Raw genomic sequence first — 25432 nt, forward strand, 5'->3', positions numbered from 1 at the left:
AACGCAATTTATTACATTAGATAGTTGGAATTAAAAGATCATTTAATTTGCCAATCCCATGGCTTAAAACCAAACCACACATAAGCAACTTTAACAGAAAATCATGAGTCAACAAACAACTCGTCTATCCTCTAGTTTCAACAATTTCTTACAGATTGGGGAATAAATCTTTAAATTCTGAGTGGTCTTCAAGTAGCGTATGGATTGACTGGCAGCTGGAATGCTAATAACCTCTGATAAGAAGTGAAATTTCCATAGTTACGATCCAGAATATGGAACATGATTATTCTTGTAAAGAAATCAGAATGAAAATGATTTGTAATGGCAAAAACAAAGGTCTAGGACTTCTACATTAGAAAGTTGGGCTGATATTTAAAATATATCTTTCTGAGCCTTTTGAAGAAGTAAAAGATGTTAAGGTAATTTATAATTTTTAAATGGCCAGTGTTTTCCCCTCATTAACTGATTTTGTTTTATCATGGTTAATACGTAATTGGGGACAATAAGCGGTATTAAACTAGAAGGGTAGAATATTTATCTTGTATGTAATTAATTGAACTTCAGTCCTATTTTTGATTGATTAAAACACAATTTCTCTATCCCCTGGCTTCATTTTGTTTCTACTATTCTTTGGAAAACTCTACTTGAAGCATGCTGATTTTTATAGCCTGCTGGTTATCCATCCACCCATCCATTTATATGCATATACACATTTTACATTATCATGCTTGCCAATAATATTAGCTAATTTATTGTATGTATGCTTAGTACTGTTAAAATTTTCTATAGTCATCATCTCTCATAATGTTCACATCAGCAGGAGAAAGGCACTATCATTTCCATCATTTTGTAGGTGCACTTTGAAAGTCTTATGCTTTTGTTGTTGTTTTGATTTGATTTTGGGTTTCACTATTCCTTTCCATGACTCAGCTTTTTAAACCTTCATGTAGCAATGATAATCACAATTGTCTCTACTTGGATTAACAGTCTGGTAAAGATTAAAGTCGTTCTCATGATTTATGATATTTGAGTTATAATATGAATCCATTATGGAGCACTCTTTTGGAAAAGAATGAAGGGTCAAAGAGATAATTTCTAAGACAAATTACATGAGAAATGTGTGTTTCCTTGATTGCTGCTATATTCTGCATGAGTTGTTCGGATTCATAAATCTTTATTTCAAATCGCAAGGAAAACACACAAGAATAAAGTTCATTCCAAATAATTACATCATTTTATTTTAAATTGAACAGAAAAAATGTTTATGGTGACTAGTGATTACAACAAAAAAGAAGCAGACTTACAGATACAGAAAACAAACTAGTGGTTACCAGGAGGAGAGGGAGTGACAGGGATTAAAGGGTACAATCTAATAGGTATAAAATAAGCTCCAAGGATATATGGAATAAAAGAGGGAATATAACCAATACTTTATAATAACTATAAAGGAACTATAAACTTGGAAAATTGTGAATCACTCTATTGAGCACTTGTAACATATAATATTGTACATCAACTATAAAAACCAACAGAAAAATTTAAAATGAAGCTTGGCTGTAATAGATCTTATTATATGAACACATCTTGAGAAATAATATTATGACTCTATTTACATACACTTATATTTATCTTCCCCCCCAAATATTTGCACCCTCACATCTCCTTTCAGGGCAAGAGCTTTGGCCTTTGATTCGCTAATTTTTCTGCTTTGAGGAAGCGTTTGCTACTCAGGCACTGCTCATTGAATATTTATTGCAAATACTCTGTGATTTCTTTTTTTTTTTATGTTACTCCAAATGGTGTTATTTCATTCTTTTTTATAAATAATGATTTTTATTTTTTTATTATAGCTGGTTTACAGTGTTCTGTCAATTTTCTACTGTACAGCAAGATGACTCAGTTGCACACACATATACACATTTTTTTTCTACTCTGTGATTTCTTTCTTTCTTCCTTTTTTTTTTTTTTTTTTTGCTTTTTAGGACCACAACTGTGGCATATGGAGGTTCCCAGGCTAGGAGTTGAATCGGAGCTGTAGCTGCTGACCAATACCACAGCTAAGCAATGCTGAATCCAAGCCTCATCTGCGACCTACACCACAGCTCAGGGCAACACCGGATCCTTAACCCACTGAGCAAGGCCAGGGATCAAACCTGCGTCCTCTTGAATGCTAGTCTGATTCGCTAACTGCTGAGCCACGAGTGGAACTCCTACCCTGTGATTTCTAATGAGACCTTTTCTCCAAGTGGATTCCACCATAATCACTGGCGTTTGGGGCTGACAAGATGTTAGGAAGAATGAGCAGCACCTCCTTGTTTTAATTCCCAGCTTTAGTAAAGGCAAAAATGTGTCTTCGTCCCACAGGAAGTGTTCCTTCTCACATGAAAGCCTCCAAGATGATGAGTTCTAATCCTGAGGAAAGCCCTTTGGACACCTTTCTCCAGTATATTGAGGATATGGGGATGAAGGCCTATGATGGCTTGGTTATTCAGAATGCATCGGACATTGCTCGAGAGAATGATCGCTTGAGAAATGAAACAAACCTGGCCTACCTGAAGGAGAAGAACGAAAAACGCCGAAGACAGGAGGAAGCAATAACACGGTAAGTATGAAGGAAAGCCTTCAGGGTGGTGAGCACCCCAGGGAGTCTGTGAGTTCCGCAAAGGCTGTGATGTCCACTGGTCAAGAAGGGGTTTGTCCAGGCTAGAACTCAAGGAGACAAAGTGAAAATGTCTCCTCGGCTAAACCAAAAACACAATCCATCCTAGTAACAGGAACCTGGCATTGGTTAACGAAAGTTGTTTCCTTGTACGTTGGGAGAGTAGAGGCTCAGGATGGATAAAGAATTCAGTTTTCTCTAAATGAAAGTTCATATGGAACCATCTCTTGGTAGAAACTTAAGAGAACACATGAACATTTAAACGGCCAATATTCCATGAAAATCCCCACCTTTCACGGTCATTGTTTATCATCCTTGCCTTGTAATAGAGGTCTTCTTCCTAGAGTATGGAAAGACTTGCCTATAATTAGAGTTATGTGAGCTTCTGAAGTGGAATCTCAGTGTGTGCTCTCTGTGCAGAATTTTGTGATTATTAGAGCTCTTTCCTGGTACGGAGTGTTCTAGGTTTGTACAAAAGAAACAACTTCTATGCTGTAAAACCTACCTGCTAAGAGCAAATGAGCCCTGGTTTGCAGCTTCCAAATTGTGTGTGTTTCCTAAGGTAGTGAGACCAAAAGAAGGATATACATCTTTTGATTTTTTTTTTAATGTGTTTCCTGAGTGTTTGTGTTGTGGAGGGAGGAGCACAGGTAGAAATGTGTTCGATGGAGTCCTAGTTCTTCAATGGACTCTGTTGACTAAACGCAAAGGAGCAGAGTTTAGAAAATTAATCCACATCAATCGCCTGGATAACCGAATGGTAATAGTTAAGCTATTTTGATAGTTGGTGGATTTTTCATCTAATCTGGTGTTAATCTTTTTACTTACTGATATGAAGGAAAATGAAATGTTCTTTTAAGATGAACTGTTCATTCTTATAAAGAAGCTAGGTAACAATGCACTACTCTAATCATTTAATGGCAAACAATTTTTTAATGAAAGCGTGGGGAGAAAGAGGGAGAGGGATTTGGAAACAAAAACATAGAAATGCGTTTTGTAGAGGATTATTCTGAAGGAGTATAATCTTTTATTAAAATGAAAATCTGGAGTTCCCGTCATGGCGCAGTGGTTAACGAATCGACTAGGAACCATGAGGTTGCGGGTTCGGTCCCTGCCCTTGCTCAGTTGGTTAATGATCCGGTGTTGCCATGAGCTGTGGTGTAAGTGCAGACGCGGCTCGGATCCCGCATTGCTGTGGCTCTGGCGTAGGATGGTGGCTGCAGCTCCGATTCGACCCCTAGCCTGGGAACCTCCATATGCCGCGGGAGCGGCCCAAGAAATAGCAAAAAAAAAAGACAAAAAAAAAATGAAAATCTATTCTATTACCAGGTATACAAATACTTGTAAAATTGCATGCTTCAAAAACATGTTCATGATCGCATATGTTTAAGACATGCTATTTTTTGATTTCTGCCAAATTTTAGTTGGTATCACAGGTTCCTTTCTAAGATGTACTAAATGGTCTTTTTTTAGAACAATTTTTCTTTCTATGAAGTACTTCTGAACTGTGTGTATGTGAACATTTTAGTTTACTTTTGTGAGTCTAGGTTTTTTCAAACTCAGAACAAAAAAAGGATATCCCACCTGACTCTAAAATAACTTCATCTTTATAATCTCAGGTTTCCCAATCTTGCCATCAAACTCAACAATGCATTATTTTCTATAAGGATAAAGGGAGAATTATTTGCTGGATAGATCTATTAGGTTGCATAGAGCACCCTCAGTGTGCTATCACTATACTATTAGCTTCTGTGTTTCAGCAGCCTTTGGAAGGTTTCTATCTAAAGATCCATAAATATTAAGACAGCAAAATGACTCATTTTTCAGTGGTCAAGTGTTCAAGGGACCATAACCAACAATTCTAAGATATCTGCAGTCCAAGGGACAGGAGCAGGAATTTAGGTAAGGGGAGAACAGCAAAACTCTGTCATTACATAGAAAATAACATCCAGGAAATTCAGTTGAGTAGACTTTGAATTAGTTTCTGCTAGATTTATAAAGCAATATTTTCTGAAATTATGTTGCAAGGCCTAAAAATATAGTCCAAACCACACACTGAACTGAAAAAAATCCCAAATGATCTGGAGACATTTGCTTCCACATCATCACATCAACACAAAATAAAACTGTTTCCTATCCTTGTTTAATAACAGAGCAAAGGCAGGAGAAATCACTGTGTGTGTGTGTGTGTGTGTGTGTGTGTGTGTGTGTGTGTGTGTGTGTGTGTATGCATCCACGGTTTCTTTGAAACTGTTCTTCTGAGGATGAGGGTTCTTTCTTGTATCAAATTAGTAAGGATTCAAAGAGAAAAAAGTACTTGTCAGTTTTAAAGTCACAGTTTATCTTTCTATAATCAGATTAGAAGAAAACTGAAGAACCCATTGTTAGGAAGAAGCAAGAGTCTTCTGTAACCTTTCATTTGAGGAATTACATATTTAGTTACTACACGCTTTCATCATTTCCATAGCAGAACATAAGGCAGAGGCTTAAGAAGGGCATGCCTGAAGCCAGGTTATTCCTAATGTGAGGCTGTTGTTGCCACAGTAGATGGTGTTACTTATAGATTTATACATTGTGTGTACTTTATGTCAGAATGACCTAGTGATGATGGGTTTTTTGGATGATAAGGCCATTGAGAATGTGTTCCTAGATGTGGGCATATGGAACCTCCATATGCTGCAGGTGTGGCTCTAGAAAAGACAAAAAGACAAAAAAAAAATAGAGTGCAGGGATGCCCTCTGATATCCAGCCACATTTGAGCACAGACATAAGACATTGGAATCCACATGGTTGTCCATGGAAGAGAATTCTCCGCAGAGGGAACAGCAAGTTTGATGTGTTCCAAGAAGAGGGAAAGGCATCAGGTACTGACCAAGCAAAGACTAAAGATGTAAATTCAGACTGATAGTGGCCACCAGGTAATGTAGAGACTTATAAGCTCTTGTTTTACTCTGAAGGAAAAACAAAAATGCATTGAAGATTTTTGAGCAAATATATGACATATCCTAACTGACCATTTTATAAGGATTACCCTGGCTTCTCGGGGTTGAATAGATGAATGCAGCATGGCTGGATGCAGGAAATTCAGAGAGAATGCTTTTATAGTAGTTCCAGTGAGAGATGAGATAGTTTAGACTAGGCTGGTACCAGTAAAGATGGTATAAAATGCTCAAATTATGGGCACCATTAGAATTTTCTAATTGATGCGATATAGAAGTTGAATAAGAGAAAGGACTTGAAGAGTACTCTCAAATTTGTTTTCTTGTTCATCACCTGTTGTTGTGGTGGTTGTTATGCTCTGTTTCGTTTTTGCCTAAAACAACTAGAAGAATGGTTTTCATTTAATGAAATGGTAAAGACCAGAGGAGGAATAAGTTTCGGTTAAATGATGGGGAAATAGGAACTCAGCTTTCATATGCCAAAGCGTGAGAGTCCTTTTCAATAACCAATGGGAGAATTCTGGATAGGCAGTTGGATTGAGGCCTCATGGGGAGATCAAAGCTGGAGGTTTAAATAGGAGAGTCACAGATTTTATAGTCATGAGCCTAGTTAAGGATCCCCAGGAGGTAAAATTAGATGGAGAGGATAAAAGCCCCCAGGACTGTTCCTAGTGGCCTTCAATTGCTTACATAATGGGCAGGGTAGAAGAATCTAGTAAGAACAGCTAGTGAGATAAGAGAAGAAGCATCAAGAAGAATGATGCCTCGTAGTAATGTGACGAAAGTGATTCAAGAAGAGAGCAGATTTTACCCGTAGATCACATATATTGAAGCCCAAGAACTGAACAATGCCTTTTACCCCACTGGTGTTTTTGACAGAAATAGTTTTGGTGGTGGTCTGGGAACAAAACCCAGTGGCATCGTGTTCATGAAAGGATGGAAAGACAGGAACTGAAACATGGAAGAAAGGAATAAAGAATGGTCTTAGGGACTTTTGAGCTTAAAAAAAAATTCAAAAATATGGTGAGTCGGTAAAAGGGGGAGAGAGGTCTATGGTGGTTTGTTTTTCTGTTTTTTTCCTTGAAGAAGAGAGAACACAAGCTCATATGAATGATCGCAATAGAAAAGGAAATGTTAATGACTTAGGAGAGGGAAGCAAAAATGACTGTGATTATGTCCTTGAGTAGGTGGGAAGCGATGGGATCTGAAGTACCTTAGATAGGAGTGCAGACTGTTCAGCCACAAAGCATGGATGGCGGAACGATGAATGAACCGATGACTAATCCTGCATGAATCGGCCCCAGGCCCTCCTCCTCATGACCATTTTGTTACTGTACCACAGCTGTCATGCATGCTAGCAATCGAAAGATGTAGTAGCTATCTTACATTCGGTAACTCTTACCCACTCTTTCTTACACCCTTGCCCACAATATTTTTCTTCTTTTTTTGTTTTGCTTTTTGTCCTTTTTCTTTTTTTGTCTCTTTAGGGATGCATCCATAGCATATGGAGGTTCCCAGGCTAGGGGATCAAATCGGAGCTGCAGCTGCCAGACTGCCAGAGCCACAGCAATGCACAACCCGAGCCGAGTCTGCAACATACACCACACCATGGCTCATGGCAAAATGGATCCTTAATCCACTGAGCAAGGCCAGGGATGGAACCCATGTCCTCATGGATGCTAGTTGGGTTCGTAAACCACTGAGCCATGAAGGGAACTCCTTTTTTGTCTTTTTTAGGGCTGCACCTGCGGCATGTGGAAGTTCCCAGGCTAGGAGTCTAACTGGAGCTACAGCTGCGGGCCTATGCCACAGCCACAGCAACACCAGATCCGAGCCGCATCTGCAACTTACACCACAAGCTCATGGCAATGAGCGAGGCTGGGGATCGAACCCGCCACCTCATGGTTTCTAGTTGGATTCGTTTCCACTGAGCCATGACGGGAACTCCTCCCACAATATTTTTCTAGAATCTTAATCTCAAATGCAAATATCATTGAAAGGAGTGAATTTCTAGTAAAATCTCCTAAATTTTGAGAATTCTCAGATGACTTTTTTTTTAAGTGTTGTTGGAGTGTAGTTGATTCACAAGGTTGTGGTCATGTCTGCTGCACCACAAAGTGATTCAGTTATACCTGTGCACACATCCATTCTCTTTCAGATTCCTTTCCCACACAGATTTTCACAGAATGCTGGGTAGAGTTCCCCCATGTTGGCCAATCATTCCATACACCTCAACGTGCATATGCCAGTCCCAAAGCCCAAGACCATCCCTCCCCCACAACATGGCTCCTTTGGTGACATTTTTTTTTATTGAAGTACAGTTGAGTTGCCATATTTAAAGTGTACAGCAAAGTAATTCAGTGATATGTATATGTTTTTATATATATATATGTACACTTTTCAGGTGAGGTTCCATTATAGGTCATTATAAGATAGTGACTGTAGTTTCCCGTGCTATACAGTAGGACTTTGCTGTTTATCTATTTTTTTTTTTGTTAATCTTTTTAGGACGGAACGTGCAGCATATGGAAGTTCCCAGGCTAGGGGTCAAATCAGAGCTGTAGCTGCTGACCTATACCACAGCCACAGCAATGCAGCATCTGAGCTGTGTCTGCCACCTATACCATAGCGCACTGCCATGCCTGATCCTTAACCCACTGAATGGGGCCAGGGATTAAACCTGCGCCCTCAGGAATACAAGTCAGGGTCGTTATCGCTGAGCCATGGTGGGAACTCCTGTTTGTCTATTTTATATATAGTAGTGTATATCTGTTAATCCCAAATTCCTAATTGATCACCCCCCTCAAGTAACTGTAAGTTTGTTTTCTATGTCTGGGTGTGTATGTCTGTTTTGCAAATGAGTTTCCTTGTATCATTGTTTTCATATTCCACCTTTAAGCGATATCATATGGTATGTGTCTTTCTCTGGCTGACTTCACTTAGTGTGAGAGTCTCTAAGTCCATCCATGTTGCTCAGATGACTTTCTTTTACAGAAGCAGGGCTCATGTATGATGCAAGGACAGATGTAGAAGTCTCTGGATGTTGTGGTGGGAGGAGTTGCAGAAACATGAAAAGAGCCAAAAAAGTCATGATTGGTCAGGAGGAGGAGACTAAAGGCCTCCAAGACTCCATGATGGAGCTGGCTGTGGATATCTCCAGTTACCCCACCTCAGGACCCATTGTAATGTTAAATTCACTTCCATTTTGCTCATATGATGACCAGCATTCTGGGATCTGACAATTAAAAAAAAATATTACTTTTTGTATTATATAGACTTTCCTTACAGTACATCTTTAGAATTACTTCAACCTTTTCTATTAGGAAATGGATTTTTAAGATTTTTTAAATCTCCATAGCAAGAGGTCACACAGGCATTTTGAGGTTCCAGGGATGGCGACAGAGGCAGAAGGCACGCATCTAAATTTCACACTTATTTTAATATTTTTAACATGCAATTTATGTCAAGTTGTAGAGAAAATTCAACATGACATTAATGAACACAGTCTAATCAATTAAAATTCCTTATCATGCCTGCTGAATGCCTTGTTTAATATAGGCTATGATTTAATATATAGGATATAAATGCTGAAAATCTAAAGATGGGGCATGTTTGACCTTGAAAAGACATTGATGATAATTCTCTGTGAAATATGCCAGTTGCAATTTCAGAAATGTGCAGACTGCCAGGGATTGCTTAAAAAATGGAAATAGGATTTCATATGATTGACCTTCTAGATCACATATGTGCTGAAATGCCTTTTGTGTTGAAGCTGGGAAGCTTAAAACACTGAGCTCTTAGAAAAGAATATCCCATCACTTTCTCAGTGTTCTAAGTTACTTAGACTTTCTGAGCCCAATTCCTTGTTTTTAAACTAACTTGAGCCCATTGTCACTATTAACTTTCTTGTACCTTCACTTGCATTTCTCAAATTGGGTTTTATTAAAAATTCTCATTGGGTGAAAATTTTTAAATAAACAAAAAAGGTGATATTGTTAGTGCTTCTCCTAACAGCTCCAAATGACATTTGGTGAGAAAGAGAGAGAGAGAAACACTCAAATACAAACAGTTAATGGAGAAGGAAAAAACTATTTCAGGAGTCCATCATTCCTGCTATTTTAAATTCTAATGGTTTTCTGCAGGCACTGTTAAATGAGATTTATTTTTTATTAAAAAGCCTATCAGAAAACAAACATACAAAACCTACAGCTTCAAACAAGTGAGATCACTTGAGATGGGTTACAAAGTCCTTGTTTGTAGTGTGTATGGTTGAAAAGGGATGTTTAAGACACAGGGATGAGAGAGGAATTGAACCCCTGATGCACACAGGCAGCAGCCATTAAGAAAGAGGCAACTGACCAATGAGAACTGTCTGGTTACAAACAGCCTGTGAGGCAGTGCTATGTGTATTTATGAACATAAGGCCTGCTTTGGAGATCCACTCTTTGCTGGTAACGTCTTGCTTAGGACATAAAGTAGGGACATTTGCTGAGCAGGATGGGCACGAAAAAGATCATCTGGTACACCCAAAAGCATACTTAGGTTTGAGGCTTCTCTTCCTGTGAAATTTTCTATCTGGATTCTAGAACTAGTCCCTGCACTGTCTCATTTGACTCTTAGCCACAGTATTTTGAAAACAATATAAGACATATCCCTTACATTAAAAGCAATAAGAAAATTTGTTCCCAGTGCATATCTTTCTGTTTTCCATTATAGAAAGGGGTTGATTTTTTTTTTCTCTAATAAAACAAATGCTATGTTACTGAAATCCTCCCAAACATTGCAAGTCTGGAAGACAGCTCTCGACTTTAGCAAAGTGGTTCTGACACAAAGGACCACTTAGACTGATTAGGAATGTCTCTATTCCCTGTGGATGCCCTCAAGGGATCTATATGAGGTTATATTTCCTCTTTAAAAGTGACAGTCAGAAATGGGATTAGATTAGTTACAGCTCCTTTAAAAAAATACATGCAATTATATATTAGGGTGTATACTTGGAAGCTATTTATATTTGAAGGTTTCAGGGTCTCTCTTAGTCAAAGAGAAACAAAAGGCCACTGAAATCCATCCTTTAGACCATAGAGAAAAAATAAGTACAAATTAAAACGAAGAAAATATTTGCTTTCCCTTTACTAAAACGGTACTACCTAAAAAGCAAATACTTATGATACCAAAGTTTAGAATTGGTTAATATTTTTAAATGATTTCCCAAAGATATAATTACACAGAGAGCACTTATTAGAGACATGTTAGCAGTTACATAAATCCTCTTTAGATACTTATGGCTCCTGGTCGCATACTCATGATTTGTGGTAGAACACTTTATGGAAATAGGGAGCATTTACTAAAGTGCATTTTAGTGAGTGATGTATCCGTTCACTGCAATGTGAATAGCGGTTTTTGTCATTAATTGGTAGTCTCATTGGGTTTGTTTTAATTGGAGGTGTATAGAAAAAGGAAATGCCCTATTTGCTTATCAAAAGGGATGCCCATTTTTGCTCAGGGGAAGTGAAGACTGTTCAATGAACCAGGGTTCAGAAACATGACCATGCCAACTTTTAGAAATATGCTATCACTAGCCTTAGACTATTGAGAACTACTCTACGGCTAGCTTTGAAATGCTCTACAGCTAGCTCTAGCTCTTATGCTTTGAGCATAGGAAACAAACTCCAAAAGCCCTCAGCCATACTCCAATCTAGAATGAAACCCAAATCTGCAGCGTGTCAGGGTCTTGCTGGAATGAATCAGCTGATCTGATCTGATGTGAATTTCTGACCTAATTTTGCTGTAGGACTCAGTGCTCAGGCAGAGAAAACAAGGTTAATGTGTTGATAAGAGGGTGAGATTAAACAGCAGACAGTGTCTTAATAACCCTCTCTAATTTCAGCTTCCTCTTGTGTTTGTGATTAATTCCAATCACTTTTCTATTAATCATTGCCGAGGACCACAAGCTGCTTTGCTTCATTTTTTTTTCTTTTTTTTTTGGTTAAAATCATGCATCCAGATTTCTTTTTTCAAAGCTAAACAAAATATCCAGCCATTGGAATACTTTCATTCGAATACCAAGTGCATGGGGAGATTTTTTAGTCATAGGACCATATGATTAGGAGAGAGAATTCAGTGACTTGCCCTGGTCCACCCCTCGCTGCTGTTTATTGAGCCAGAAGCCACATCTATAAGGCTGATCCGAAATGAATTGATTTATTAAAAATGTTCTATTTTGTTCAGTGCTGGTGGGTAAAGTTAATATTAATGTGCATATATCTAAGGACACCACTTTTGCTCATTAATATTAACTTTCCCCACTTAGCCTAAGGACATCACATTTGTCCACTTTGGCCGTCGTGCCAGTTGACTTTACAAGTCAAAATGGTGTCTTGTCCTGCTGGCCTACTGGTCACCACAGTCCTAAGAGGATTTATACAAGCTTCAGCACTCAATCATCACAATGCACATTACATCTATATTTGCAATAGAGGGGATTTGGGGGTTTTCACTCTGTCACCTGCCAGGGCCATTAGAGGTCACATAAAGAGGGATCTTTAATGGCTCCTGTTAAGGTAAGTGTTCCTTCTTCTCACATACTTTTCTGAGAGCTATTTATACTTTTGGTTATTTCAGTTTTAATTTTGTCCAGGACCTGACACTGACCTTACATTTTAAGAAGCCCAGTGTCTGTTCTATATCTGAAATAAATAGACAGATGTTGGTGGGGGCAGGGAGGGGGGTTTAGATCACAACCTCATATGAGACTGTCAGTCAGCCTGAGAATTAAGCTCTTCTTACACGGAGGAAATCATAGCAAAGAGTGGACCTTCCAAACATCCGATCGTGTGGCAACCTGAATCATTAAAAAGAAACCCACTGGAAAATTTTAAGGTAATCTTTCTTTCGGAATAGTGTTACATATTTAGAGATGGTTATAGATTAATTGGGCAACAGCTTTTAGTTTCAGATTTTTTTTGTACTCTTCAGGCTATTAGAGGACATTCTCAATCTTTTAAGTAAACATGGCCTTTGGAAAATGTTCAAAAAACGTTGATAAGGAAAAGAAATTATTATGAAGCAAGGGTATGAGTCAGGGGATTTTTTAACTACTAAAAATGCAATATAGCTTAGAGAACATGTCTAATGTAACAAATGAAACTACTAGAGCAGAGGCAGAGCATGCTAATAAAATAGCTCCAAGGCTTCTGTCCAACTTTGATGTAGCCTGAAGAAAACATCTTCATTATAAATGTATGGGTCACCTTGAAATTAATTTTAATCATGCACTGATAGAAGGAAAATCAAAATTCTCTCCTAAAATGAACCTCTGCTTAAAACGCATGCCTCTGGAGAAAAGTTAGTCTTAATAACAGCTGTATTTGGAAATACAGGACAGAATATTCATGTTCATTCTAGAATATGAATATAACTAGCCTTCCAGGAAGCAGAGAGAAAAAAAATTAAGAAAAGCATTTTCATTAAGATGTACAAGAAAGATGTTTTTAAAATAAAAAAAGACTAGCATTTAAAATCCATTATTTTAATTAGTAAACTGCATTTTAGTCCTTGATTTGGAACTAAGTATACCACTCAGCATATCCTGATGTTTGAATAAGAAATGAAGTGGTTAGACAGTGAGGAAGAGCTTTACCAAGCAGATTTTAATTTTCTGTTAGGGTGATGTTTATATGTGTTGCATGGATATTTTTTTCTATATAAAGTTTGTCATCAAGCATTTATTCAAACCTATTATATGTCAGGCATAGTTCTAGGTGCTTGAGATAAACAGCAAACAAAATAGTGTAAAAAAAAATGCTTGTCCTCATGGGATTTACAATTGGGTGGAATGAGGGAGACAGGCAATAAACATGTGAAGCAGAGAGCAAATTAAAATGCAATGAGTTCCATGAAGAAAATTTAATCAAGGCATTGGGGTCAAGGGTGTGGACAGCGTGTGATTTTGCACAGGTGAGTCAGGCAAAGGCTTACTACAGATGTCACATTTGAGTAAAGACCAGAAGTAAATGAGGGAAGGGTGACTGATTTCTAGGGAGGAGGAACATCCAGAGGAAAGGCTCTAGATAGGAGCTTTCCTGACATGTTGGAGGAACCACAAGGAGGTCAGTGTGGCTGGAGCAAAGCAAGCAAGGGGTCAGAAGTAAGGGGGTCAGATCTTGTCGGGACACCGGGAAGGGAGGTCACCGTTGGGACTCAGCTTTCACTCAGTTGAGATGAGAATTTGTGGACAGTTTTGAGAGAAAGAACTCCATGATCTGACTTCTATAAATTCAAAGGAGCTGCATTCTGGCCTCTATGTGGTGTGGCAAGGTGAAGCAGGAACATCATTTGGGAGGTTGTAAAAAGAATTGTGGGGAGCACAGATGGTGGCCTGGACCAGAGCAGTAGCCCTGGACACAGGGAGAAGTAGTGGAAGTGGAGGTCCTCTTTGAAGGTAAAGTTGATGGAATTTGGTATCAGGTTGGAAGTGGGGTTTGAGAGCATGATGAATGATGATGTGGCCATTAGCTGGAATAGAGAAGACAGCAGAGAAAGGGTTTTGGTGAGAAAGATTTGGGGGCATATTAGATGTCTCTTGGGCTCCCAAAGATTTGCTGCTGTATGAAATGTGAACTTGTTCAAGTTCATGTATCATTTTTGGTACTTTGTAAAGATGTGGTTGAGAATTTTATAGAAACTTGAAACACTTTTATAAAACTCAGAGTTATACACACACATACATTTAAGTTTGAGGAAAGGTTTTTGGTTTTTTTTAATGTTTATTTGGAAAAGAACAAGCATGTAGATTAACCAGAGCAAATGGACAATTGCCTGCAGGGCTCTGCTTTTGTGCAGAGTTAGTGGAGTAAGTGATCTGGATTCTAAGAGCTACATGATCTGCATTCTCAGATGCTTTCCAGTTAGGTCTGAGACAACTATCCTCGTCCTATAATCTAGGAAGCACGATGAAAGGCAGATGTAGGCATACAGAGCACTTGACATTTTTAAAAAGGAAAAAAAAAAGCTCTAACAATGGGTAGATTCAATTTATTAGAATTGGTCATATTCACCGATGGTCATTTTGCAACGATGGAGACATGGATAATTCGTTTGTTAATTGATACACATTCGGCATATTTCCTGTTCTGGGGTACTGCAATAAACCTGTAGATTATTACCCTATAGTAAGATGGAAATTCAGAGTAACAATGTGTGTGTGGGTACAGGAGAAGGTAACTGAATAATGGAAAAATCCTAATCCCTGGACATAAGGTGGAATCGGTTTCTTCCACTTGGCTTTAGTGAGATGCATAAAGTGGTCTTTAATTCCTAAAGTTGTTTACCCATTCGTTAATTAGAAATAATAATATTCATTTTGTTGCGTTGTTAAGAGAAATAAAGATAAACCCCTTGGAACAATCCGCAGAATAGCCAACCTATCATAACTGCTTCGAACTGAGAGCTGCCATTGTTGTTAGTATAAGAATTATTACTACTGTTATTGCTTTGACTGTCATCATTGTTCCTTTCACCTTCATCATATAATGTGGCTGCATTAATAATGACATTTAGCATTCTGTCCAAAATGGTTTCTACCTATCTCCATTTAGGTAGAAACCAACACAAGGAGAGAAATTAGACTGTTTGCTTCAAGTGATTGCAAATGACATATATATTCAGCCACCAAAAGTGAATTTCTTATTTCATCATTTAGTTTCATCTTCTCCATGTATACATATTTTTGTTCTTTCTTCTAAAATAGTTAAAAATACATGAGGAATGAAAGAATTTTGGCACAAAGATTCAAAGAGATGCACTAATTGGCAGTTTTAGTCTTAATATTTAAACTGGCTTCCAAGAGCAGAGAAATTGCCTCTTGTGTATAGTAGGTTTTGCAACATTTGTCATATCAGTTTGTATCAAACTCACTCAGTGCACTGATGATGGATTTCCCAAAAGAATAGTAAATAGAGTAGCACAGCATGTTATGTTTTAAACATAATTCACTAATGAATTTCCAGGTATTTTCAGGGAGCTACCCTGAAAGTTTTCCCACTTCGTATTGAGCTGCTAAAATTCTCCTCTTTTCATGAAAGTGCACACTTTCTGTGAAAAAAACTGCTATAACATTTAGGCTAAAGCTAAAGAGAGAAAGAATGACTCACGAAGATAAAATAAATATATCTAGAAGAGCTACCATCTAAAATGGTTTTTAAAAATGCTTTGTGATTTGATTTCTCTTCTGCAGAGCAATGGATTTTCACATCGCTGTGTAGATGCCGCTAAAAGATTTCAGCTTCATATTGTTTTGAGGCTCCTAGAGGGAGACTAGTTAGTTACAGGGAAGCCTCTACTTGCCCTTAGCACCAGGAGAGCTCTTCTTCCTTTCATTCAGTCGTTGTAACCCTGACCTATCAGCTCCTTTTCAAAGAAAACCAGAATTGCATGAAGAAACTTGAGCCTTTAAGAATGTTCCTAGAGGGATCCTTAACCTCCTAGGATGCTGGTTTTTAGATTGTCACAGAATTTTAAGAACTGTTCCAATGCCTCTTATACACAATTGAAACAGTATTTGTTTGGAGGATAAATTATAAGAGAGACCTAGAAATCATTTGTTGAGCAAGTTATTTTATATGTAATTTTTAAGGAAACATTATTTCAGCAGCTGGTATTTTATTTTGGGGGTGGAGAGATGACATTTTGTGATCTACCAAAAAAAAAAAAAACACTCATGGGGAATTTTTTTTAAAAAAAGATAATGGAGAAATATCTTTATAGCAATGAAAGTACCTATAGTCTTCTCTCATGAGAAGGAGGGGGTAACTTCCTTTTTTAATCTTCCTTTGATACCAAGTATGAAACTATATTGTAGGGAATGTTTGATCAGGATGAGACTAGCCTCTGAAATAATTTGCCCTTGTGTTATCTTTAAAGCATTTTAGAAAAAAAATCATTGTAATTGATGTAAGTTATTCCCTTCTGCCTTGTGGCCTCTGGTTAATGAAGCAAAAGGTTAAGAGGTAGGTAGTTTATGACTTTCTCTGGATTTCTACTGAGCTCTTTTTGAAGGCCCCAACCTCAGCAACTCCCAACTCTCAGCAGATCAATACAAATTTCAGATCTTATTTAGAAAGAAATCCCATGTGCTTTACAACTCCTGTTAGTACAGACACATTCATTTCTAGAAATGAGTTCTTTCAAATGTCAAATTTTATTCTTAGATGATGTCTTCTTCTCCATATGATTTTACTTTTATTTCTTCTTAGTATCTTTTTCAGGATTTTAATTCCTTTCTTTAGTTCCTGTATTTTATACTACACGTAATTCCAATCTGGTTTGCACATCTGTATGTGTATGTGCTTTGTTCAATTTGTGCACAATTATTTTTAAAAGCCTAGGTACTTCAAATAAAAATAGAAGAGGGAAACACATTTTCAAAACATGGTACATGGTCCAACAGATTAAATGGAATAAAGAGTGGTGGGGGTGGGGGACAGAAAATGGCTGCCCAGTAAAAGCCTTTTTAGCAAATCATACTGAATCTCATTAATAAAGAATCTGTCCACTAGAGCCGTACAATCAATCTGCCACGTGCATTAGTGATGTCTAGCCCAATTCAGGTAGATAAATTGTTCCCTAAGTGTTGGTTGGCTGCCACTCAAATCACAATACCAATAATATATGCCATGCTGAATTTCCCCGACTCATGATAATTTTTTTCACACGGTTAGACTGGGCTAAACAGGCGAAAGACAAAAATGATGTCTGTCTGAATGAATGCCTCCAGCAGCAGCCAAAAGGACAGCTAACTGGAGAGCTGAGCAATAGAATAGGACAGGGTGAACCAATCTACCAAAAATAAACTGGCAGGGAGTAATCCAGCTAAACAACATTGCCAAAAGTGTCAGCTAAAAATACAACCGGAAAAGTGTGCAGTCAATACAGAGCTATTGCAAAGCCAGATGAGAGCATCATTGTAGTGTAGCCATCCATCATGGCAAACAGGCACTAAACAAGGATGGACGGGAATGAGAAACAGAGTAATTAAATACTTGCACGAATATTTTCACTACAGTCTTGAGTCTGGTTTCTACCCATGGACAATTCTATTTAATGATGGATACCCTAACTAATATCCTCCACAGCTTGCTGTCAGAGCATTCATTATTACAGATACATTTTAAAGACATAGTATAATACACACTTGTGAGACTCTGGTTTGAATCAACACCATATGACTTTTCTAAAGAAGTCCATAGGTTTCACATATGATCTGAAAACAAAAGCACCTACTTTTCAACCTATAGTGGAAAGGAAAGTCTTTTATTGCTCCTTACAAGATTATAAGTCTCTAAGGAGATATCATGCATGTAAGAGAGCATTTTGAAATGAGGTGGGGACACTAAGCCTGTGCTTTTCTATGATTGCATTAAGGTGTAAGAATGAAAGATTAGGATGGTATTGGGTTTTAGAAAGATGCTGCTCGCGGATTTGTCATTAATGCAGTGACCCTATCTGCCTAAGCCTTTCCATTTCAATGTGACTTAGAATTCTAAAAGAAGTCAGCTTAAAGGTGTCAACACAGTCCCCTGTGTAAGTTGCCTTCTGCAAAGAACCTCTATCTTTAATTTAACACAACTGGCAATCTTGGTTTGAGACAGACTGTGATTTAGTTAACATGAAAACAGAATGACCTCTGTTGCCCTAGAGTTGAATGAGAAGCTCAGTTCAGGTTTGACGGCATGTATGAACTATTGCAGGAATGATAACCTGGCCACAAAATGAAATGGTGTCAATGAGCATGTGGAAGAATGGACATATCCCTCCTGCTGTGGCTTGATCTCCTCCTACATAAAAGCGTGCATGTTTATTCTTGAAAGAGGTGCTTTAGTGATGCATGCATGTTACCTCACCTCGGTCACACAGATAAAACTCACTTTAATGAACAGAATAAGAATAATCAACCTGAGGCAATAAAACTATCTCTGTGTGCCAACTAGCAGCTATAGTTAGTTCCCAATAAGGATGCAAAATATTCTGGCAGACGAGAAGTGGTGAGTAATGGAAACACAGACTACTTTCAAGCCTTTGAGTAGTCAGTTTAGTTAATAAAAATCTCATCTTTTTACCCCATGGGTCATGAAGAGATTATCTGTGATAGAAATAAATCATCTTTTTATAAAATTTTCCAAGGTAAAGATTTGGAGATATTTTATTCCTCAAGGGAACCATATACTTCCTAAGATACTTGATGAAATACACCGCCACGTGTTTAAGATCAGACATGCTGCATCTCAAAATCAAAATTTTAGTTTTTGTTTATATTCACGTCTGAACTTTGGAGGGGAAAAAGCACATTTCCCTCACTCCTTTTACATTCATTGAGATAGATTTTCAAAATGAATTAAGAAAATAAACTATAATTAAAAAAAATAGCTGTACAGGAGTTCCCCTTGTGGCTCGGTGGCAATGAACCCAACAACCATGAGCATGTGGGTTCGATCCCTGGCCTTGCTCAGTGGGTTAAGTATCCAGCGTTGCTGTGAGCTGTGGTGTAGGTTACAGATGCAGCTTGGATCCCAAGTTGCTGTGGCTGGGATGTAGGGCAGCAGTTGTAGCTCCAATTCGACCCCTCTCCTGGGAACTTCCATATGCCACATATGTGGCCCTAAAAAGCACACACACACACACACACACACACACACACACACACACACACACACACACACAAGCTGTATAGCAGAAATTGACAGAAATTGTAATTCAACTATAATTAAAAATTTAAAAAAGAATTAAGAAAATGTTACTTTGTGTTTAACAGTGGGTTTCATCAAATTATTTTTCTTCTTAGGTGTAAGTCCTTCAAATTCATCAAAAACCCTATTTACACACTTTCTATATATGTTCTCTAGACTCAATTTGTATTATTTAATCCCTAATTATCATTTCTGGTCAAAGCAAATAGCCATGTGAATAATAAAATTAATACAGCCCAGACTTACAAGAGTCCTCTTGTAAGGAAGAGTCCTCTATTGTACATGGCTTATAAATAAGCATTGGAACTTTAAAAAATTTTGAACAATGGCTTAAGACCTAGAGTTGCAAAGTTATTCTCTACTATTATTTTGTTGGGACCATAGAATAAATATAAAATGAGGCAAAAGAGAGGAAATTATAATTTGAGGGAATTCTAAAGCCCTTAGGCTTGAACTTTGTAGTTTAGGTAGGTAAATATAAGTAATTACATTGGCTACCAATGTACTTATGATACTTATATTGCAGATATTTAAATGTTGATAGGATTTAGTCCTCCTAAAACCAAAGCATAAAGTAGAAATAACATAGATTAAAAAGTAAAAAGAAGTTCCCTGGTGGTCTAGAGGTTAAGGAGTCACTGCTGTGGCTTGGATTTGATTCCTGGCTCAGGAATTTACTCATGCCAAAAAAAAAAAAAAAAAGAGAGAGAGAGAGAGAGAGAGATTGAAGAAGAAAAGTGAAATGGGAGAATAGAAGTCAGGGACATCTTAGCATCTTAGCCAGGTCACTAAAATGCCAGACTGTGTTTCCTTCTCAGATCTCTTGCAATTTTACAAAGTGTGCCAAAAATATTTGAAACTATTTCCATTATACTAAAATTTCTATGTCTAAACTGGTGCTTAATCACTATGCTGACCTTGCTTTTTTAGAAGCCAAACTTTTGGCAACCTCAACAATAGAATTGACTTTTTAAGGGAGAGAAGTTTAATAAAAAGGAGTCAGAATCATGTCAGGTACCTGGCAATTTCATGTCTATGGCGTGGTCATGTCCTCTCTCACTATGGGGTCAACTAGACACAGCTGTGACACAGTTACAGGAAAGGGAGCTTGTGCATTGTAGTCGTCTATAAGGTTTATTTCAAACTAGTCAGCTTGGCATATCAGAATTCCTATTTTTATTTTAGTTTTCTGTGTATGTGTGTGTGTTTGAGCCACTGATGTTTTGATGGATTACACACAGAGCATTTCTCACCAGGAATTTATCCAACAAGGAAGGGCACTTTGGTTATTAAATTGAGGTCTCGTGTTAGAGGCCATTAAGCAAATTATTTAGTGCATTTTGCTTTAGAAGGCAAGGGCATAAGTACAGTATTTTATAACTGGTTAATTTCATGCTGCAATTAAATTCTTGACACACACTTGGAATGGAAACAATGTGAAAGGAAAAATTAAAGATGCCTTTCTATTGTCAAGTTTTTGTTTGAAAATGGACTTTTAAAAAAAGGTTTTCCTAATACATTTAAGAATTCATTTCTTTTGTTCCATGGCAGGATGGAAACTACCTGTTGTGTAGAGATTAATCCAAGCAGAGATAAATATTGGCGTTTTTATATTTGCCTTATTTTTGGATATTAAACAACCAGTAAGAGTTGTAGTATAATAGAGTTTTGCAGATATTTTAAGGAAGAACATTTCATGGGCAAATAGTTTCTAATAATGAAATTGGACTAATTTAACATGCATGATACATAAATGTCTGTTTCAGTTTGATGACTGGATTAGGAGAAGTGGAATTGTGTGGGGGGGTGAGAGAGAGAGAACAAGAGAGAGAGTGCAAGAAAGAATATTAAAATTTAAACTCAAGTTGCACTGGGAAACATGCAGATGAAGAAATAATAAGGAGGGAGTTTGGCAAGAATAAATTCTTAATAATTGAAATCAAAACATAATTATAACCTCCCCTGAAAAATTCATTTCATGGTATAGTTACCATTCTATTTTTTCTTTTTCCACTTTAGCATTTTCATCTGAATTTGTAGTATAGTATAATAGGCAAAAGTGTGATCTGCGGAGTCAGATTTCTTTACAGGCCAAATTTTGTCCCGAACTCCATCTGGCTCTGTAGTCATGGACAAAGCCCTCCAACTCTCTGGGCTGCAGTTTTTTCCATGACAAAGTGATGATGGTAATAATAGTATCTATAGCTCATGATGTTCTAAGAAACCCATGACATCAGGCATGGAGAGAGCTTAGAACAGAACACATAGCATTAAAGGAATGTGAACTTATCCACTGAATTATCCACAGCAGGAGGGAGGGCTTTGCTTCACCTCACCGCATCTTTGATGCCTGGGACAGTAGAGGCTCGATAACCATATTTGAATGATTTATTGAATGTTTGATTGATATTGATATTATGAGACCATATTCAGAAGTTAATGGAAGGTTAGTGCTATAGTGTAATTTGAGGAGATGCTAAATATAACTCTCATCCTGTGAAGATCTCTTTTTTAAAATAACCGATGCTCTAAATCTCCAAAGTGCAAAATTATTCTTTTGGCTTCCAGATTGGTTAATTCTTCATAAGGCAAGTGAAGAGACAACATATCATGGGTCAATTTTGTCAAATTATCATTAGGCAATTTTGCCTTCCTGGGAATGATTTATTACATCCATTCCTAATAGTAGGATAGAAAGCAGTATTCTTTTAAGGCAATGTATAAGAGACAAAGAGATGGTGAATTGAAAGGAGTGGTGATGGGCTGGTAGCAACCCCCCTATTTGACAATTTTTCTCAGATTTAGATCAATGTATAAAGTTAGCCAGCAGGGAATTGGGTTCCCTGAAGTCATGAAGCAAAATCATTGCTGAATTTGGAAAGAGAATCCAAACTAGTTTTATGGTATAACTGACCTAAATCATCTCCTTTAGTTAAATCTTTCTTGAATAGTAGAAAAGAGAAAATGGTTGGGCAATAAAAGGTGGAATCTTTGGATATAAGAAATAGAGAGTTTAAAATCCTACAAAGAACTTCTGAACAAATAAAATGCTTCCCGTGCTATGACTTTTTCCATGAAATACCAAGTATTTGGCAGATGAATGTTAAGGAATATCCAGACTAGCTAAATTTTCAGTGTTACCCATATAATCACCATTCAGCATTTAATACCTAGAAATTTGTGAACAAATGGGTCATTTTTTTATACTAAGTGAGAATGCAAATAATGGCACTCTGTCAAACTATACTTTTAGTCAAATGTATTTGTCCTCAAGGATCTCAGTTTCATCATCCTATGCAAATCACAGTTGTAAAGCCCACCTTTCCAGATGGTAATGAGGGTTAAATAGAATGTCAGGGAGTTCCTGTCATGGCTCAGTGATTGATGAATCCGACTAGGAACCATGGGGTTTCGGGTTCAAACCCTGGCCTTGCTCATCAGGTTAAGGATCCAGTGTTGCCATGAGCTGTGGTGTGGGTTGCAGACGTGGCTTGGATCCCATGTTGCTGTGGCTCTGGCATAGGCTGGTGTCTATGGCTCCGATTTGACCCCTAGCCTGGGAGTCTCCATATACCACAGGAGCAGCCCAAGAAATGGCAGAAAGACCAAAAAAAAAAAACAAACAATATCAGTATTGCTAGAGGGACCACTACTTTCTAGTCAGAGGATATGTGGTTCCCACTAAAGTTCAGCCTTTTGTTCTTGGAACCATTGATGACCCTGTGTCTTGGACAGGTCCCTATGATGTCAAGAGTCAGCTCAAGCAGTAGCTCGGAAAGCTCTGGTTTTCATATTCTTGTTTATTCTGTCTTATTTGCTTCCACAGTACTCACAATAATTCTAACACTTAATGCATCTTCTGTAATGATTTCCATATGTACAACGAAAACAGCCAAACAATGGCCTGACTCTGGCACAAAATCCTATTCAAAAAAATGAGAGTTCAACAACATGGACTATTTGTCATTTGGTATGGATCTTTGCTGGAATCTCTCAAAGAAATGAACAGCTAGTCATTTCATTCAGAAAACCTAACATGGTGACTCTTCTTCCATCTATAAGCTTCTAATAGTTCCCACGCCAGACAACCCAGGCCCTCCTCACTCCACTCACCTCCTCTCTGTTTTGGCTCTTCACTGTGTAGATCAAGGTAACTCTGGCTATTGGGTTCTGACTGAGAAACAAGAAAGGTAGTTTTTTTCCCCTTCATTCTTTGTGCAATATCTGAACTCTGCAAAAGAGAGCAGATCCCTGGGCTAGCCATGCAACACATCATTCTTCCTTCGAAATAAAGAAAAGAATGCAATTTATAATCAATTACATTTAAAAATTTTCATTTTTGTCCAGTCATTTAATTGACAATTTATCTCTCTTCTCTGTTAGACTGAGTTCTTTCTTAATAAAGGTATTAAGATGAAGTTTGGGAAAATGACAGATTGGCATTCCAGACATCATTTTGCAGCTCTGCTTTTTAGGAATCTCCTCTCCTCCCCTTTGTGGGCATTTTCCTACTCAGGTACCCTTTAATCTGTGGGTCAGCAAAATTTTTCAGATGGTCATTTTAGGCTTTGAGGACCATATAAAGTCACTGTGGCAACTACTCATCTCTGTTCTCGAAGCACCAAAACACCTTTGATAGGGAGTTCCTTTCATGGCTCAGCGGTTAACGAACCCAACTACGAACCATGAGGATGGGAGTTCAATCCCTGGCCTTGCTCAGTGGGTTAAGGATCCGGTGTTGATGTGAGCAGTAGTGTAGGTTGCGGATGTGTCTTGGATCCAGTGTTGCTGTGGTTGTGGTGTAGGCTGGCAGCTGTAGCTCTGATTTGACCCCTAGCCTGGGAACTTCCATATGCAATGTGTCCCTCCAATAATACTTAAACCAAAATATGAGAGCATTTAGAAAAATAGGTAGAGGCTAGATTTGGACTCTGGGCCATGGTTTTTCAAACCTTGCTAGTCTATGCACTGGTTTTTGTTGAACTAATTGGCACCATCCAGACTAAAGGAATTTCACTGGGATTCTGCCCTCCCAAACATGCGATTGAAAAGCATCAGGAAACTGGGTTTTAGAATTATACTTACTATTGAGTTCTCTAGGTGGATTATTGATCTAGATGCAAGATAAATCTTTAAGAGCACTTTGAGGGAATTTTTGAAATGCTAGGTTAGCTAGTTTTTCAGAATGTATATAAATAAGAAAGAAAGATGTACATAATCATGAAAAGATCACAAGAGTTGACATTATTTAGTGCTTATTTCATAGTAGATCCTACATATTTTTACATACTATGTCAATTTAATACAAATGGTATTCACTTGAGGTAGATTTTATCATTTTCTTCATTTCACAGATAGAGAAGCTTGAGTCTTGGAGACTTTAAGAAATTTGCCAAGACTGCATAGTGAGGGGCAAGGTTGAAGTAGCACTCAGGTGTATCAGACTCCAAAGAACAATTCTGAGAAAAAACAAAGAGAGAATAAAGAGAGTGAAAAATAACGCATTGTTTTGGTAGCGGGACAATGGCCCACCCTTAAGTTGTTTCTCCTTTGCCCATCTGGCAGGTCACCTGGGCAGCTTCAGCAGGATTCTCAATTCATGAACCAAATGCCAAGCTTGGCTTTTACATGGTGACACTGCAGAGAGGGCCTTCTGAGCTCTCAGAAAGAGCTGGGAAGGCTACAAACCCATGATCTACTTCTCAGAACAGCTTTTACATCAAATTCATAACACTATCTTTAGATTTTCAACACAAGTTCAACACATCTGAAATTTCTTGCAATGTCTGATATTTTGAAAAACAAAAACATGAATTATTTTCTTGTGAAATACATCATACTCAGGGAGGAAATAACTCCTCTCTTGTAAAAGCCTCAACATAGCAAAAGAAGGAACAAAGTGGTTAATATATTATTTAACTGATAATCTTATAAACTCTTTTCATTTGAGAACAAATAATAAATGATGTAGCACCTTGACTTACAGAATCTAGCATAATTACCGAATGTTTAACCAAAGTCCCTTAAAGCCTCATGTTCCAGTGAATTCCTGGTAGTATTAATTTGAATGCTGGTGCATCTATGCTAGAGCA

The 25432-nt window shown here is 37.7% G+C and overlaps 1 protein-coding gene across 1 annotated transcript in view; it reads left to right on the forward strand.

The window, feature by feature from the left end:
* The first annotated feature begins 2381 nt into the window (after positions 1 to 2381).
* Positions 2382 to 25432, forward strand: part of NYAP2 (neuronal tyrosine-phosphorylated phosphoinositide-3-kinase adaptor 2) — a 246569-nt gene continuing 223518 nt past the window's right edge. The window contains exon 1 of the mRNA XM_047770497.1: positions 2382 to 2602. Within this exon, the coding sequence (XP_047626453.1) occupies positions 2382 to 2602 (221 nt within the window). The remainder of the gene's footprint in view (positions 2603 to 25432) is intronic.

This window comes from Phacochoerus africanus, chromosome 3, assembly GCF_016906955.1.
Source record: "Phacochoerus africanus isolate WHEZ1 chromosome 3, ROS_Pafr_v1, whole genome shotgun sequence".
In the NCBI taxonomy this organism is placed as follows: Eukaryota; Metazoa; Chordata; class Mammalia; order Artiodactyla; family Suidae; genus Phacochoerus; species Phacochoerus africanus.